Consider the following 16569-nt stretch of genomic DNA (forward strand, 5'->3'; position numbering starts at 1 on the left):
TCATTTTACATCCACAACACATGACACTATCAAACACACACAAACACACGTGTTCAGTGTTGTGAACAGCACGGCGCAGGCTTTTCCTGTATGTGAAGCACTTAGGCTAAAACGTCTGCTGAATAATTACATCAAAATGGAAAAGTACAACAACAAAAAAAAGAAAAACCTCTTAATTGGATTTTCCTTGAGGATGCTACAATTAAAAAAAAAAAAAGTCCATTTTGAAATGACCTCTGATGAAAGCGAGGCCAGGAGAGCACACAGGAGAACCTCGCTGAAGAGGATCATTTCCAATTTGTGGGCTTTGAAAGTGCACGGGTGAAGTCTAATCAGGGATATGTAGATGTGGACTGAAGCCAAACGCACGGCTGTCTGAAAAGATAGTTATGACATGATAAGTACAGTGGTGGTTGTGGCAATGACAAAGACGGGGGCAATTAGTGTAGCTTGAAGTGCAATTGCATACTCTTGTGTTTATGACAACACTGCAATACAGCACTGTACTTTAACCAGCACGATGGATAGTTAAAGGAAAATTCACCTGTGAATAGTCTGAATATATTTTCAATTTTAGGGTTTAAACTGTCTAATTGACTTTTTAAGGTTGAGGCTGTGTAGAGCTACACTGTCACCACCACACACAAAAACAGCTAAAACAATAACGACTAATGTCATGATAAAAACAGGTAATGACAAGACCAATGATGTAAACCGCCATGGCTGTAGGCTAATAAAAGAAGGAATAGAGCGAGGGAAGAGTCAGTGCACGATCTAAACCTTAACCGCTCCTGACAACAGGTCTAACCAGGTCACAGAAGTGACATCACCTGTGTGTGTTGCTTATTTAACCTGATTTAAACCCGTAAGTAGTGATATCAAATGTTGCTCAGAAATCTTTCACACAAACACGTTGAGCTGTGTTAGCTGCTGGAGAACCTGCTTCTCCCCTCTGCCACTGATTTCATCATGTATGAATACTGATGTAGACTCTTCTTCATTTACTTTACTGAACCTTTATTTACTAACGCCAAAAACATACGGAATAGTTTTACATTTGGGAAATTCACATCTTGTTGATATGTTTGTTTGTTTTACTGCTGAAAGAAGGTAAACAGAGGGAAACAGCTTCTCTGCCAAAATCAACTAACTAACAAACAGCAGACTATTCAAGGCTACTTTGTTTCTTTGTACCAGACTGATATGAGAGTGATATTCACTTATTAAATCTCAGCAGGAAAGCAAACACACTTTTTTCACTTTTGTCACTGTAAGTGTTTATGTTTTTAACTCAACAGTTGACACAAAGAGACATTATGAGTGAGATATTTGGCTACTTATTAGGAACAACAAGTCCTTGAAAAGAGTTTAAAGATGCTATATTTAAGTTTTTGCTGCAGCCAATGTAGCTTACTGCTGATGTTATTGTTCCACCATACAACTAGACATTGCAACAATGTACATTTAGCACACAATTCTAAAACATGACTCAGGAACTTTTTTTTAGAAAAAGGGTCCTATGTTCCCAGCTTTTCTCCAAAAGGACCCGGGGAACATGCAATTTTTGTACCGATACCTGGAAGTGGATTTGTGAATGACTTGGCATATTTATGCCTATTTTTGAGAAGTGTAATTGTCCCATTGGTTGGTTTTAGACAATGAAGAAAGGAGTTGGTTAAGTTTAGTAAAAAGACCAGGTAGAGGCTAGAGAGGCCAGATAGATAGAGAGAGTCCAGATAAGTAGAGAGAGTCCATCGACCAGCAACAGCGGGGAACATAGGACCCTTTTTGGTAAAAACGGGGAACATAGGACCCATTTTCAAAAAGAGGGTCCTATATAGTATATAACATAGGACCCAGGAAACCGTGGACCCGGGTAACATAGGTACGCTCCCGAAGAAAACTAATTGGAGAAACAGAGGCAAAACAAAAGAGTTGGTGATTGAAAGACACTTGATGCTAAACTCAAAATGTTCTTAATGGCCATTAGCTACGGTAATGCTAATGTTAGCTGTGTGGCAACTGCAAAAAACGTACATAACATACAGCTCCTTTAAATAGCCTTCTGTTTTTAGCAGCGCTGAATCCTGCGGTACACCTGCCGCTGCTTTAACTACAGCACTGACACTGAAGTAGGACAGACTCCCAAGCAGGAGAAATCACAGTGGCAGTTGCTTGCGAGGACAGCGTCAGCCACTGTTAATTATGCAAATGAGCTGATAAGGGAAGCGGAGAGGGCTGATAAAACAAAACAGCCTCTTTTTAATCACAGTTGGGGTTTGCCGGAGTTGTGATCTCAGATCTATAATGCATGTTGTAACATTCATATTCTGTGTGTATGTGTGTGTGTGTGTGAGATAGAGAGAGTTGTGGGATCTCAGAGTAAACACCGTCTTAAAGAACGCCTCGTCAGCCTGTGGTGGCGGTGATGATCATGGAAAGACAGATGGTAATCAGAGCGCGTTCCTGAGTCATTCATCTCTCCCCGCTCCAACACCTATGGGTTATTTGACGTGGATTTATGGGGCAAATGAAGGTTGGTGCTTCAACTATAAAGATTTCAGGAGATTCACAGTACCACGTTTTAGGCAGCTCCACAAAAATCGCAATTACACAGTGTAGCATACAGTAGGTGGTCTCTGATCTCTTCAAAGTAAAGGGAAAAATTGAATTGGAGCAACTTCAGCAGCATCAACATCTTATCATCTACTTTCTCTTTCAGCCTTCACAAGTTTTTTTTTGGCATTTAATTTATTACTTCTGTGCATTTGAGTTGGAAGATATATTGATTAATTATTAATAGAATGATATGAGAGATATCATCTGGGGTTTTTAGTCTTTTGCTGGTCTTAAACATTCAGTACAATTAAGAGATACCATTTTAGGAATTTGTTTTACAGTTTTTGCACTCTAATATGAACATAAACAGGAACAAGATTTTTTTTTAAATCCTCTCCTCTCCCCAAAAGTTTGAATTAATAGATTGAAGTGTGCTGCTGAAGTGGTACTGATTAAAAATACATATTTTATTCATATCTGCTAGTTTGTAACAAATACTGTGATATCTCTATTTACATTTCCTATTTTCCTAAATCAAGAACAGTTTAGAGACCTTAAAAGTAGCTGGAGAGGTTTCTACACTTAAAGTTCAATACAAGAGCAATATTCACTCCACCCTGTGGCTCTACTTTCCTCTCCAACAACTTCTAAAGCTAAAATATCTGCCTCTTGAACCGTCAAAGGCTCCACTATCTTCACCAGCCAGTTGTTAATTTGGTTGTATTTGCAGTACTGATGAGAGTGAACCAAAATAAAGTTGCAAGTATAGCTTCAAGACACTATACATTTCCATATAGCTGCCAGGAAACTCAGAGTTGGGTGATGAATCTGTCGATCTGGTTCCACAAGCAACAAATTAAACACAGTAACTAGTTGCCATGTTTTGAACAGATTTAAGAGCAGAGAAGTGGGCTGTTTGGGTGCTGAGATGAAAGCTAACACCGGCTCAGACCACCTCTTCAGAGGAGACACTTGTCAGGGATGTGACACCACCATCTGTGGGTGAGGAAGAGAAGACAAACCGAGACCTCCGGCTCAGAGGAAGAGAGAGGGCTCCACAGGGAGGATACAAACTGCTCTCTCCTCCTGCTCGCTCGGCTTTGGTGAGAGGCTCCAAAATACAGTATGAATATTAAACAGGCCTGTCATGTGGGCTCTCGTGCTTAGGGGGATTTAAGATTTAGGATTCTCGCACTCAGCAGCGGCTGAGACGAGAGGTGTGCGATTATTTCAGTGCCAAGCTGACACATTCCATCTCATGCACAGATTATTTATTGTTGCCATCCTGAAGTCATCATCAACATACTCAAATCTTTTTGTGAGCTTGCAACATCCACAAGTGCACTGCGGTGTAGACAGTAAAAATGATGTACTTTGTATAGGTCAACCACACACTCTGGGCTATACTCTGTCTACTGCAGTATAATCCCAATTGCAGCTCAGAGAACTGGATCTCTCTGTCAAACCAAAGTTGCGACACCATTACTGTTACTCCAGGCTGCCCTTAAGCTACCAGGCAACTTTGTATTTCCCAGTCTCTCCGGGATAAGGTGCAGACAGGGGATGGTGAGTTGATCCGAGGCCGGGGTTTGACAGCGCCTGAGGCTGCGCTGCTCTGTAGCCGCTACAGTGGAGCACAGCAAAGTGCTGCAATGAAAAATATATATCCTCTAATGCTTGGAAAATATGGCCTATCATGACTCTACACACAAACAATGACAAACATGACAAACATGGTTCACTATCCACAGCCAAATCAAGAGTCCTTGGTCAATAGATATTTACTATTTACTCTTGGCTACATTAGGCAATATATGTGAAAATATTATCATCATTCTTTCAAATCAAAAAGTGAACAGCAGTGTGCGTGTGTGCATAGATTTCTCTGGTGCAGATTTCTTATCTTGTATGTTAAATATTTACAGCTTGGTGTAAAAGTGGGTTAAAGAGGTAGCGTGTCTTTAAAAGCCACGTTAAACCCGAGTTAATCGATTTTACGGGTGCAGCAGAACGAGCTGTAAACACAACGGTGGCATCTGCTCGGATTATAAAGTTGACTGGGTGAAACATTTCAGCTATTGTCTTACTAACACCAAACATTAGCATTCGTTTGCAGATGTGCTTCAGAAGGTGCAATGGATGAAAACCCAGTATTCACTCTCTTTTAGCTCTGTTTAGTTTTCATCAACTCCTGAAAAGAAGCACACCAACTATCACCAAACTCACTGCTTCGTAAAAGGTGTCTGACAGAAGGAGTTTTGTGGGAACCTAAAGATGTCAGGGAACATTTAAATGCACTGAGTTGCATTTCTTGGCTGGTCAGCCGGTAAATTACTGAGGAAAGGACAATTAAAGGACAATGAATGTTTATTTATTCAGGTGATTTAGTTCAGTTCAGCACTGAGCACAGAGAAAAAACTGACCACCCATGACTGTGATTGTATTCTTTTATTCCATCTACTGGTATAAAGTATGAAGAAAGACCACCTTAAACAGCCAAAGGTATCGTGTCATGTTTCATTTTGAGAGATGAAAGAATTGCCATTACCATTTTGCAAGGGTCTGATTTCATAAAGAAGTGAAACATTCCAGTGGTTAACCAGTTCTTTGTTCAGCAACGGGAAACCTGCAGCACCTGCTGATGCTGTGGGACTGATGCCCTTTTTTAAGGTTCGGGTTGCTCCATTTGTGTACACTTTCCTCAGACAGATCTATCCTGTATGCATTAAATCTTGTGGCCCTGCACTGAGATGTGCTGCAGTCAGCACTCCTGCAGTCACAGGCCTGCCTCCGTGGGCTAATAAACTGGGGAAATGCCTGATCAGATTTATTTACTAAGCACACATGAGAAGAGAAGGAGACGGATGGAAAAGTGGCTGCACAGGGAACAGCACAGAAGATACTCTAAAGCTGCAGTCCTGCTTTATGTATCATGGAGGGGGCTGGTTGCTGGTTGCTGGGGGGAGGAGGAGTTGTTATTTGATGTTGGAAAGCAAATGTAGTTTTGGTATGAGAGCAGACACAGTTTGGAGGTAGTGGGGTAAAAATGTAAATGTCAGGGTGACTCAACTAGAAGCAGAGCATCTGTCACATGCTCTTTTGTCTACTTTACAGTCTACTTCAAAAGCTCATAGCTTCAAATGTCATTTAATAGTGTGGTGTCCATTTCAGAGCCTCATTTCAGCTATAATAGTGCTGTCAGACCGGGGGAAGCTCTATTAAAGATATTTTCCACCTGGGAAGGAGACAGACACCTCTGTGTCATCCAGGCTGAAAGAGATAAGGGAAATATCACCTCTGCTGCCAATGCTTTCCTTCAAGTGGAGCAGCAGGAGTCGCAATCAGTCCTCATCCAATCTAACATCTTCATCCATCTCCTCGTGCCCTCGTGGAGCCAGTGTGGGGGGTTGGGTGGTGGGGATGAACCCCCCCCCTCACCCCGCTCCCCACCCTCTCAGATGAAGGGAAGGAAAAGGAGTCTGCCAACTTTTACTTATCAGAGGTGTCAAGCTGTGTGGAGCTTCCCAGACTGTCAGCATCCTCAAAGCCACAAAACACAGCGCACCTGTGCTCCTGCACTGCAGTCAAAGCAGATCATTAGTCCAACAACATCGGCGAGGAAAACACAGAATGAAAGGCTCAAACTCAACATGAATCAGGACTTCTCTTGTCTACGTATACAACAGAGAGAACAGTCACACACCACAACAATAAAAACAACAACAACATGAGTCCGGTGCAGTTGGTGCCAAGCTCTGGCCTGGAGGAACCGACACAATTCATCAATTTTGCAGCGTGCCAACACGTCCAGTGTAAACACACACTGCCCTTGGAGTGAGTGTGTTTATTCAAACTGTTTCCTGCTCTGTCCAAATTTGCCACATACAGAAAAAGATATGATAATATTTATGCAATCCCAGAGCCCAGGGGACATCAAGAAAAATCAATAATCTCCACGAGTCACATCCTCAGAGCTGCTGAGAGGAAACTGCTCGGCATGGCACCAGCAATCAGGGAGAAGTATAATCATATCAGATCTTGCTGTGTGTGTGTGTGTGTATGAGCATAACAGAGGCAAAACATAGAGTTAGAGTGTGTACATCTAGTGAGAGCATATTCTTTATGTCAAGAGCTGCCAGACAGAAAAAAAAAAAAATTAAATTCTTGTCACGACCAAAGCGGTTATCACTCACGGCTGATTTTCAGTGAACAAGCACAATAGTTGACCTTGGATGGAAATTACTCAAAACCTTTCCAACATAAGGATGGGAGGGAAAAAAAGTGCAGGAAATCACTTCCTGTTCTCAAGGTTATAAAGCCACAGTGATGGCTACAGGGAGCGGGATGTGCTTCTCCATCAGAGAGCCTTGGAGTTAACCACCAGAGTAAATGGAACATAAACCGAGCAGAGAAATGGCCTCCTCTAATTCCAGCAGAGCCGCCCTGACAAATATCTCTGTCCTGGATTGGCTTCGCACCGCAGATGCAAAAAGACAGCCGTAAACACACAGTGGGCTCGCTTCCCAACTAATGGGATACCTTCAATGAGGCTGCATTACGGGACAAATATTCATCATGCTCGGTGTTGTTATCAGCCGGGCTGCAGGGGGGCTGGTGGGAGGGGAAGTGAGCTCGGTGTCACCTAGGAAGAGTTGACTGTGGGGTGAGATGGAGGAGTTGGGGAATTACCATAATCACGCTGTGGCAGGCTCTGCGACGCACCAAGGTCACCCTGCTCGGTTCAGGCTCGGCGCCGAGGGAGTACATGAGAAACACAGGGCCAGACGCGTCGCAACACCGGGATTCACACACACAGAGAGAGAGAGAGAGAGAGAGAGGGAGCTCTGCAGCTACGGTTGGTTGAAAAAGACAGAAATATGACCTTTCATTACTGACGATGCTGCTCTGACACAGCAACACAGCCACACCAACAGCCCTTAATAATAACAGCAAGTGGGAGCTAATAGAAATTCAGCCGACAACAGCGACATCTCTCCAGGTTCACCTCGAACCAATCAAATGTTGTTAAATGTCTCTCCGCCACAGACCACAGAGTCACACCCCTCTGGTACTGAGAGGGATTTTTCTAGCACACTGTTCTCCATCACTTCCACTCTTCCACCCCTCCACGCTGTTCTGCCCTCTCTCCATCTCTTCCTCATTAACTGAGATTGGTTGCTGATGCAGCTGATGCAATGTGACGGTTTGGCACTGTCGGTTCATCTGACTCAAATTCCAATTTTCTAAAAAAAGAAGAAAAAACACCATCTAATTTGTACGTTTCCTGAGCAACAATGCAGATGATGTGTGTAGCATGTGTTTCCATTTTTGTTTTTGAGCTTCTTGCAAAACCTAATTTGGATGATACTGAAACACTTCATTGAGGACTTAAATGCAACACTCAAATTGTTGTCTGATGAAAATTTGAATCTCAAATATCCTCTTTTCATCTTTTCCAGAGCTTTCCAGCTGTAAGAGAAACTGAGAAAACCTTTGAAATGTGTTGCAAGCTCTGGGGAAAGCTAGTGGAAGTGCTCTGTCTGTCCAAGGTCAAGAATAAACCCTCACTCTGCAGGCTCCTGCTTTATCACAAAGACAGAAAATAAACAGAACAAAGAATTAACAGCGCAGCAAATCAGACCTATAATAAATCTTTCATCAAAGCAGTAAAGCTCGTTTTAGTTGATTTAGTTCTATTACCCATCTGAATTTATTGACTTTTATCTAGTAGATTCAATCCCAGAGCTGTACTTCAAGGCCTTTTGGGGAGTTTCAGTAGCGGAGCTTATGAGCCTCCACCGAATATCAGCAAAATGGATGATGGACGGGGTCACTCTTGGCGACGGGCCACGGCCCTCTATTCACTGGCAGCAGATTTAATCATATACTCTGCTTAAATAGGTACAGCATCAATCAGTTATAGAAAAGCAATGTAGAAACTGTAGTATAACAGAAATAAGCCTGTAGAGCCGCTGTCGTTTAGAAACTCAACAGGCCTTTATTAGTTAGATAACGCAGAAACAATCATCAGGCTAAATGAGGAGCGACAATAAAGCTGCGTCTCATGTCCACGACAGAAGCCGACGCCGCCGACGCCCTGCCTGATATCAGAAGAGCATTAATCAGCTGCTGAAGGATTTAACGCCACGTGCTTTTAAGTAATGACAACATCAACGAGCTGGCAAATATGAGGTTACACTGACACGCTGTCATTCATCACATTTTCATTACGATTTCCCAACGGGCCACGAACGCCACCAGGCCTCGTGTCTGGACTGAGGACACCGACGAGCTCTCCAACACCAGCTGGGTGCTTCATTACCGTAAACATATATTCTGTTAACAGGCGCCTGGACACAGGGAGGAGAACATTAGAATAATGTATAATTCAAACCATACGCTCCATAGGTGCTGCAGCCGATAGGAGGTGATAGGAGCTGCTCTGTGACAACTGAAACCTCTTGTGGTTTCTCCTTTAGTGTCTCAGGTGCATCTATAGGGATTTCTACACCTTTATTCATTCAGGGACTTTGGAGGGAAAAGAATTCAAGTAATTTATGGATGTAAAAGCAGAAAATTTGACACTAATTCGCCCATGCAAATAAAGATTCCCTCTTAAAAATGTATTAATGATGGATTAGACAGTTAAAGCAGAAGTAAGTGGTCCGGTCGTTTTCGCTAATGCTGCGTTCCAGGCAGGCTTTTGAAATCGTAAATTACAGCTTCAAGTCACAACTTACAACTTTGTAGCGTTCCAGGCAACCCACTCGTGTTTTTCCGACCTGTTTTACCGGTGAAAGTCACTATAACGGCCACTCGTAACTTCCGACCGGTGAACTCGTACCAGATCGAACTGGTACCACTTCACGGTCGGAAAAATACGAGTTTCCTTGAACGCACCATAACAGTCCTCATCCCTACGTCGCCACATTCACGGCGTTCCTTGGCTGCACACACAGCCCTGCATGCCGTTCTCTCTCCTCATTGGATAAAAACTGTAGGATACGATAAATGTTTTCTCCTGGGCTCAGAGCAGAGCAGAGGGACTGACAGACCCGTGTTTCAGTTCAGACACTCTATGTAAGTGATTGCTGTCGGAAGATATAACTATTTAAGACTTATATTAACACAAATATATCACTTACTTCTGCTTTAACGTTATTTAATCTTCTAGATATTTTGATAATGAACAGTTCTAGTTTGGACTTTTTATTTTTCTTGAGCTACTTTTATATACAATAAGCATACCGTTTTTTCATACATTGTCTGTTTTGGCAATCAAACTGGGGACTGTTAGACTATTAGATACTGTAAATGCAATCAGGTTTTGAGAAAATGTATTCTCTACTTAGTACCTATAATGTGTATTTTCTGTATATTACCTCTTTATTTGCATATGTATTTTTAAATCAATGTTTTTCTTTCATTGAGTTATACATGAGTGTGTTTATTAAGCCCATCTGGGCACAAGCATTATAAATTAAATGCTATGATTTGAATTATTCTGCATGGTCAATATTCTGTGATTAACAAGTTTTGGCAAGTTAATGTTTTCGTTTTTTGAAGTGAAATGAAGTAGATACAATCCCACAGCAAACATGTGTTAAAAATGAGCCTTTCTTCAAATGTTTATGCAGTTCTTTTTTTGCCTGACTGGGACATTTGAAGCCGGAGTTTTCTAATATTTAGTGAATTTAGTTTCTCTCTCTGTTTGTGCAGCGGTTCCTCAGCGCGGCTCCTTGTTGTATCCAAACAAACATTGAATGATTGTGGTTAAACATCTCAGATTTTACATCGTCTGTCCACATAGAATGACTCTGTCTTATCCAGATGTTATTTTTAGCAATGGGGTTGCAGGTAACATTTGCTTCTAATGGCTCCTCCATAGAGACCCCATCTGACCGTCCTCTACCCTCTGCTGTCATTTAGAGTCTATTTTGCTTTTCTGGCCAGTGGACATGAAGTTTGATCTCGCTTTTCTTAGTCGTCCAGATTTTGTCTTCTTTTCTGCAGTTTGCCTTAACTGTTATTTCTTACTGACATTTTAGACAAAGGAAATTTCGAGCTGGACGAGTTTTATATCTTTTATAGCCTCCTTTGCTTTGTAGTCAGCAGTTGGCATAATTTCCAGAGACACTTCTGCCTCTGATAACACACGTTTCAAAGAATGAGGGAGTTTATCAGCTCTAAAAGTCAGACAAATCCTAGTGCCAGTTCTTCACCTGCCTTACAGATCCTAATGAGTCAGTTAAGACCTAACAAGTTAATGAAGTTATTAGTATTTTATAAGTAAAGGACAACCACACTTTGGCAAGGAATTTTTCATTTTAATGAAGTTAATGAAATAAAGCTAATGAAATAGAAATTATCAGCATATTAACATTTTCATTGTCTGTTTGCTGCAGGGGCATAATTTACTTATTTCATTATTTTATTATAAAATAAGTTATTTGCCCTGCGGTTCGCAAACTTTTTCTCATTGTTGTCACTTTTTCATTAAAATCTGTTGATATATTGGCAAATATCTGACCAAGTAAACAATTTACACCAGGACTGTGCTTTTCCAGACTGAAGACAGCAGAATGGAGTCTGGCAGGCAGCGAGGAGTGGGAAAAAGATCAGAGTTGAGTATGTCAACACTGAGATCTCTGAGTTAAGCAGGACATAGTGAGACAGCACGCTCGCTCAGGCCTGCTGTTACGAGAGGCTGCTGAAAGATGTGGGTTGTCTCAAATATAAGGTGTTAGAGGAGACAGACACCCTGAGGCTCACACGGGGCGATGAGGAAAAACACGGTGTTCTGGCACCTGTTGATGTCCTGAAGCGATTGAAGAGGCTGAAGGAGTTGTTGGCTCCAGGGGAAGAGAACCAGAAGCGAATGAAGAGAGGAGAAAAGAAAGGAGATTAAACGTAGGAATCCCTTCTGCTTCGTCTTTAATGTGGAACTGGGCTTCAGTGTTGAACATGGCATACAACTGTTCCTATTACGAAACATGAAATTCTAGTGGTGCTCTTCAGCCACTGTTAGTGCAACAGGGCCATGAAGGATTAGTGAGTGAGTGGATGCAAAATGAGCGAGGACAAGGTCCAGGGTCTGACTGAGCTGCACTGTTAGGAAAAATAATTACACAATTGTTCCTGTGGTCAGCACACAACCAAGGACAAAATGTGCAATGTCATTCTTTATTTTCAGAGGGGGCACTATATTATAGGAGTGGTGCAATGGAGTGATGGACAGGCTGCACCCAAGATTTACGAATTAGTATGTAACACACCGTCTTACCTACCCAGATGAAAACCTTATAACTAATGTATTCTTCGTAATAATTGTACAATACATTATTTCCACTATTATGACTGTAGAGATGTGCCTTAGTGCATGTGAGATATTTATATCTGTGAAAAGTGTTTCATATGTTCAGTTTTTGAGGCATCGTTTAAAAGAAAAATCTTCCTTTTGGCTTTGAAAGTAAGCCCTGCAGTGCCAAAATCCTCACAGTGTGTTACAGAACGCACATGGACGCACGATACCTGCAGCACGCCGCTCCATAAATGCATGCACATATTCAGTGCAGCTATAACCTGAAAGCTCCGCCGCCCCACAAAAAATAACAAGCAACATGCGTGCAATAGGCGATAACAACAGCAGACATGATTTAACTCATGAGCCAGAATAAGGCTGCATGAATATAAACATGAGACAGCCGGGGGCAACAAAACAGGCAAGGAGGAAAAGTCAAGAATTTCACTGAGTAAAAGCACTGGGCAATTTCTAACATCCACAAGCAATCAGGAGTTTACAAAGACGGAGGGGAGACTGGTAAAATACAAAGAGGGGGGGCAGGGGAACAGCATCAAAGTGTGTGTTCTTACTCAGACACACAGTCAGTGTATCAATGGACGGCTGGAAGAAGGACAATGAAGACACGTCCGACGGGTCTTACCTTCCAGACTGCTACATCTTTCTATCTACCTGTCTATCCATGACTCTTTTCTTTGTGTAGTTTGATTTAACCCTGCACAGATAAGTAGTGCAGACAAAGGATGGGTAGTTTGATTAAAGAGACAAAACTGATGTAAATTAAACAGGTTCAAATGTGAAAAAAAAAAAAAAAAAGATCGATAATGTCCTTAGAAGAATTTGACCACCACAAATTAAAGACAAACAAGACTGAGTCTGGCTTGACCAACAAGGTTTAATCTGATCTGGAGTTTAGTCAGCCTTGGTTTAAAATGAGTTAATCCAAATTCAAATTAAACTCTGATTAGTGCAAAGCATCTAAACTAACTGTTTACAGCTGCTTGAACAGCAAACAACATGTCACACTGTTACTAGCTAGCTAAATACTGTAATTAGCTTAACAGTAATTGTGGTAGCTCAGCAGAGGAGCTCAAAAACTTGAAGACAAAAGCCAAAAAAAAGAGAGAAAAGATTTAGTTCAGTCTGTCCCAAAAATGCAGCCGTTGCAAAAACTGAACCTCCTCATCTGCTGGTTCAAAATCAACCAGAGATCACAGATTTAATTGGAGTTTAAAGTTTTGATACAACAGAACTAAATCTACTCTTGATTTAAAGTAAAAACAAAAAATTGTAAAGAGAGGTTTCATTCTTACCTTTAAAAAAAACCCTAAACTAAACTAGTTTAGTGCAACAGTGTTTAACTATGATTTAATCTAGTGTAAACCTTGTTAGTATAGTCCAGCCTGAGACTCCACAGTCCACAGCTAAATGTTAACAATGACAAAGCTTCAACATGCAAATCTTAGTTTGTAGCAGTTTTAATGTTGAACCTGATTAACATTTTAGTTTTCTGGCACATGCTGACACACACCACCTGTGTGCCTCACTACACCAGCTGACTGGAGGGGGCAGTGCTGTCTCTTTACTCACTCAGCCTTTGTCATTAACCCCCAACTCCCCCCACAGCCACCTTCAAGTCTCCAGACACAGAGAAACAGTCTGTGTGGACCTTGTAATGGGCCGCTCTCCAACAGATCACAACATTTCCAACGTCAACTTCATCAACAAGACTCAGAGGTGAAATTATTAGGCTGCAAAAAAGCCGTTCACCTTCCTGAGAGTCGGACTGAGGCTCGTCCTCACCGTTCAGGATCAGTTCATCTGGCTGAGGAGCTCGACCAAGTGTTGACTCAAAGAAATGTGATGATGATTGAGTTCATACTGATCATATTGAAAGTTTAATGCAGCAAAGTGCAAATTTAATTCCAGGCAGTTACGCGCAAGTTCAGAGTCAAACTCGCACTACGGCAATTCAATTTTTGATCACAACCGTGTAACTGGAGCGAAGAAATTCCAGTGAACACACAGTTTGACTCGAGGCTCTGGGGGAACAAATGTCAGCGTGTACGATCTCCTCGCTGCTTTCTCCTCCTTTTCAATCCAGGCTGTGACTTAAATCTCCAAACAACATCTCAAACTGCACTTAGGCTAATTCCCAGAGAGATGCCCCGCACTACTCTCCCGTTTTTCCCATGCTGACTCGCTTGCTCTTTCCCTGTCATCATTGCTGAAATAAATCAAAGCTACAATAATTCATGAGTGTTAACAGTGTGTGTGTATGTGAGTGTGCGTTTGATTTTTTTTTTTACAGTGTGCGAGGAGTTGGGAGCAGCTTTAACTCCGTTTTATGACTGTATGAGCAGAGAGAAAAAAGGAAGACAGAAGAATTTCGATTTTCCATCACATAGCAAAGATGAATCAGGTTACTAAAATGAATAAATATGCATGTAACTCAGTGTGAATTAGGCTATTGCTCTCAACAGTGTTCAAATGATGGTTAGCAAGAGATTTACGAGATCCAAGACAGAAATTGTTCCCAGTGAAGATGAAAGCGGAAAGAGGTTTATGAAGTGGTGTTGATATGACTTCTGCAAATACGCATTAACAGCAAAAACCGCAGTGAGGAAAACTGCATCCGGCCAATCAGAGCGGATTTAAGACTTCCAATCTCTAAACTGGCTTGGACGAGGATGAAAGTTAATGAGGTTTCTTGTCAACAAAGAGTTGAGCGCTGCAGAAAGATCTCCGGACACCACAAGTCACTCTGACACTCTTTTTTTTTTGGAAAGGGCGGGGTCACGAGCTGAGTCGCATTTATCAAAACTATCACACAGACCAGTCGTGCATGTTGGATGGAAACAAGCTTGGGTCTCAGTGGACCTGCAGCTAAGAGTCATTGGTTTTTATCCAGTATACAAGAGATGCAGTACAACACCTTTAACTTGATAAATGATGACTCTGCCAAACAAAACACAAATCAAAGCATTTTTCTGATTAATAGACCATGCAAACGGTAATAAAAGTAGAAAACAAACAAAAACAAAACTAGGTCAGGACAGATATACTGCAGAACAGGAAGCTGCCTCTCCTGTTTACCTCCGTGTCTTCAAAAAGGGAAGCATCGCTCATAAAGCAGTGTGGATTAGCAAAACTCTCTGCTACACCACTTATACTGTTAAGCTACTGATTGCACCCTCACTGCAGGCTGACACAATACACACACATGCAGACTTTGCAGCTAAAAATGACACTGACCATCTGTTTTAAGAATTGATGTTAACTAACTAACTAACAAATAACTGTAGCACTGATACCACATGTGTGTCAACCAGAATACAATTACGTGAAATAATCACAGTTACTTCAAATAAAAGAAGTAGTATGTTGCTTTACAGATATATAGATTAATACTAGGGATGTCACGATTATAGATTTTCTTAGTACGATAATTGTCAGAGAAATAATCACGGTATTACGATTATCATGATTATTATGCATCAATAAATTTAACAACACTATGACTGTGTAAAATCAAATATAGTCAAAATTTAATTACATTACTAATCTCTAAATATAGGACCAGTTATTAATCCCCCGGGGGAAGTGTTTAAAATATTAAAAGTCATTAATTGTCATCTATACCAAATGTTTAAGTTTATTTTAATAATTTCTTAAAATTACAATCTTCCTTTACTTTAGCGCACATCTGTCGATATGGTTCCGACATCATCTTTTTCGGAAAGTGACGGTATTTTGGAATCTTTACGATTTATTAATTGTGGCATTTAATACCGCGATTAATTGTGATATCACAACGAACAAAATGTCAGTTTTCTTGTCATGCAGCAATATTTCGTATTTCTGTTTTTAATCCTATTTCAAAAGTGATATAAAATGTTCATGTATTGTTAATGTAAATTGATAAGTAAAGGGTTGGGGTGAATGAACAAATCTTATACTTTCATTGACCCGGTCATACAGCACTCCACAGCACCCACTTTGAGCAGGCTACATAATGACACACTTATGTTTTTTTTAAAAGACACTCACCGGCCAGCACTCCTGCCATGTAGAGCAGACTTATTCGTAAGATGCCGTGGACCATCTCTAAAGGCACGCCGATCATCAGCTGCAGTAAAGCATTGAACCCGAGCTGCTCCAGACTGAGGAGGGATAAAAAAAACAAAAAAACAGGATCAAATGATGGCATGAGTGTTTCTGTGTCAATGGGCAACAACTGCCAAGATTTCTAACTGAATCAATCCTGCAGAAAACCACATGTGGAGGTTCATGAACTTACCCAACGTGCATGAACATGTAGCTGAAGAAGCGCCACACTTGTGCGCGGTGGCCGGGGTGGTAGACCAGGGGGCTCTTCATGAAGTCAGGCTGATACGTCTGCAGTACCCACTTGTTTAGCATAATGCCGTAGCACATGAACACGATAATCTGCAACAGAGACGCCACAATGACAATAGACTGTCAGTTCTTGCTGACATACCCATTACATACTCTCTCTGCACACTGCTGGTACAAAAGGTGGAAATTGCCCTGCAAAACAAAACCCACTGTGCTTTCAGAAAGACGCATGACATTTTCTTTTCTTTTCTTTTTTTTTTTGTATTCCTCGGCCGATGCTTATTAGACTTGTAGAGACAATTACTGTCCACAGAAAAAAAATACAGCACATCTGGTTCAATTCCATTAAT

At 41.3% G+C, this 16569-nt stretch overlaps 1 protein-coding gene across 3 annotated transcripts in view; it reads right to left on the reverse strand.

The window, feature by feature from the left end:
- The window catches only part of rhbdl1 (rhomboid, veinlet-like 1 (Drosophila)), a 52693-nt gene that overhangs the window by 5953 nt on the left and 30171 nt on the right, over positions 1-16569 (reverse strand). For all 3 annotated transcript variants that reach the window (XM_085761853.1, XM_085761850.1, XM_085761851.1), the window contains 2 exons: positions 16161-16309; positions 15911-16023 (listed from right to left, as the gene is read on the reverse strand). In XM_085761853.1, the coding sequence (XP_085617979.1) occupies positions 15911-16023; positions 16161-16309 (262 nt within the window). The remainder of the gene's footprint in view (positions 1-15910; positions 16024-16160; positions 16310-16569) is intronic.

Source organism: Trachurus japonicus, chromosome 19 (genome assembly GCF_045865225.1).
Source record: "Trachurus japonicus isolate A0001 chromosome 19, Traja_1.0".
Classification (NCBI taxonomy): domain Eukaryota; kingdom Metazoa; phylum Chordata; class Actinopteri; order Carangiformes; family Carangidae; genus Trachurus; species Trachurus japonicus.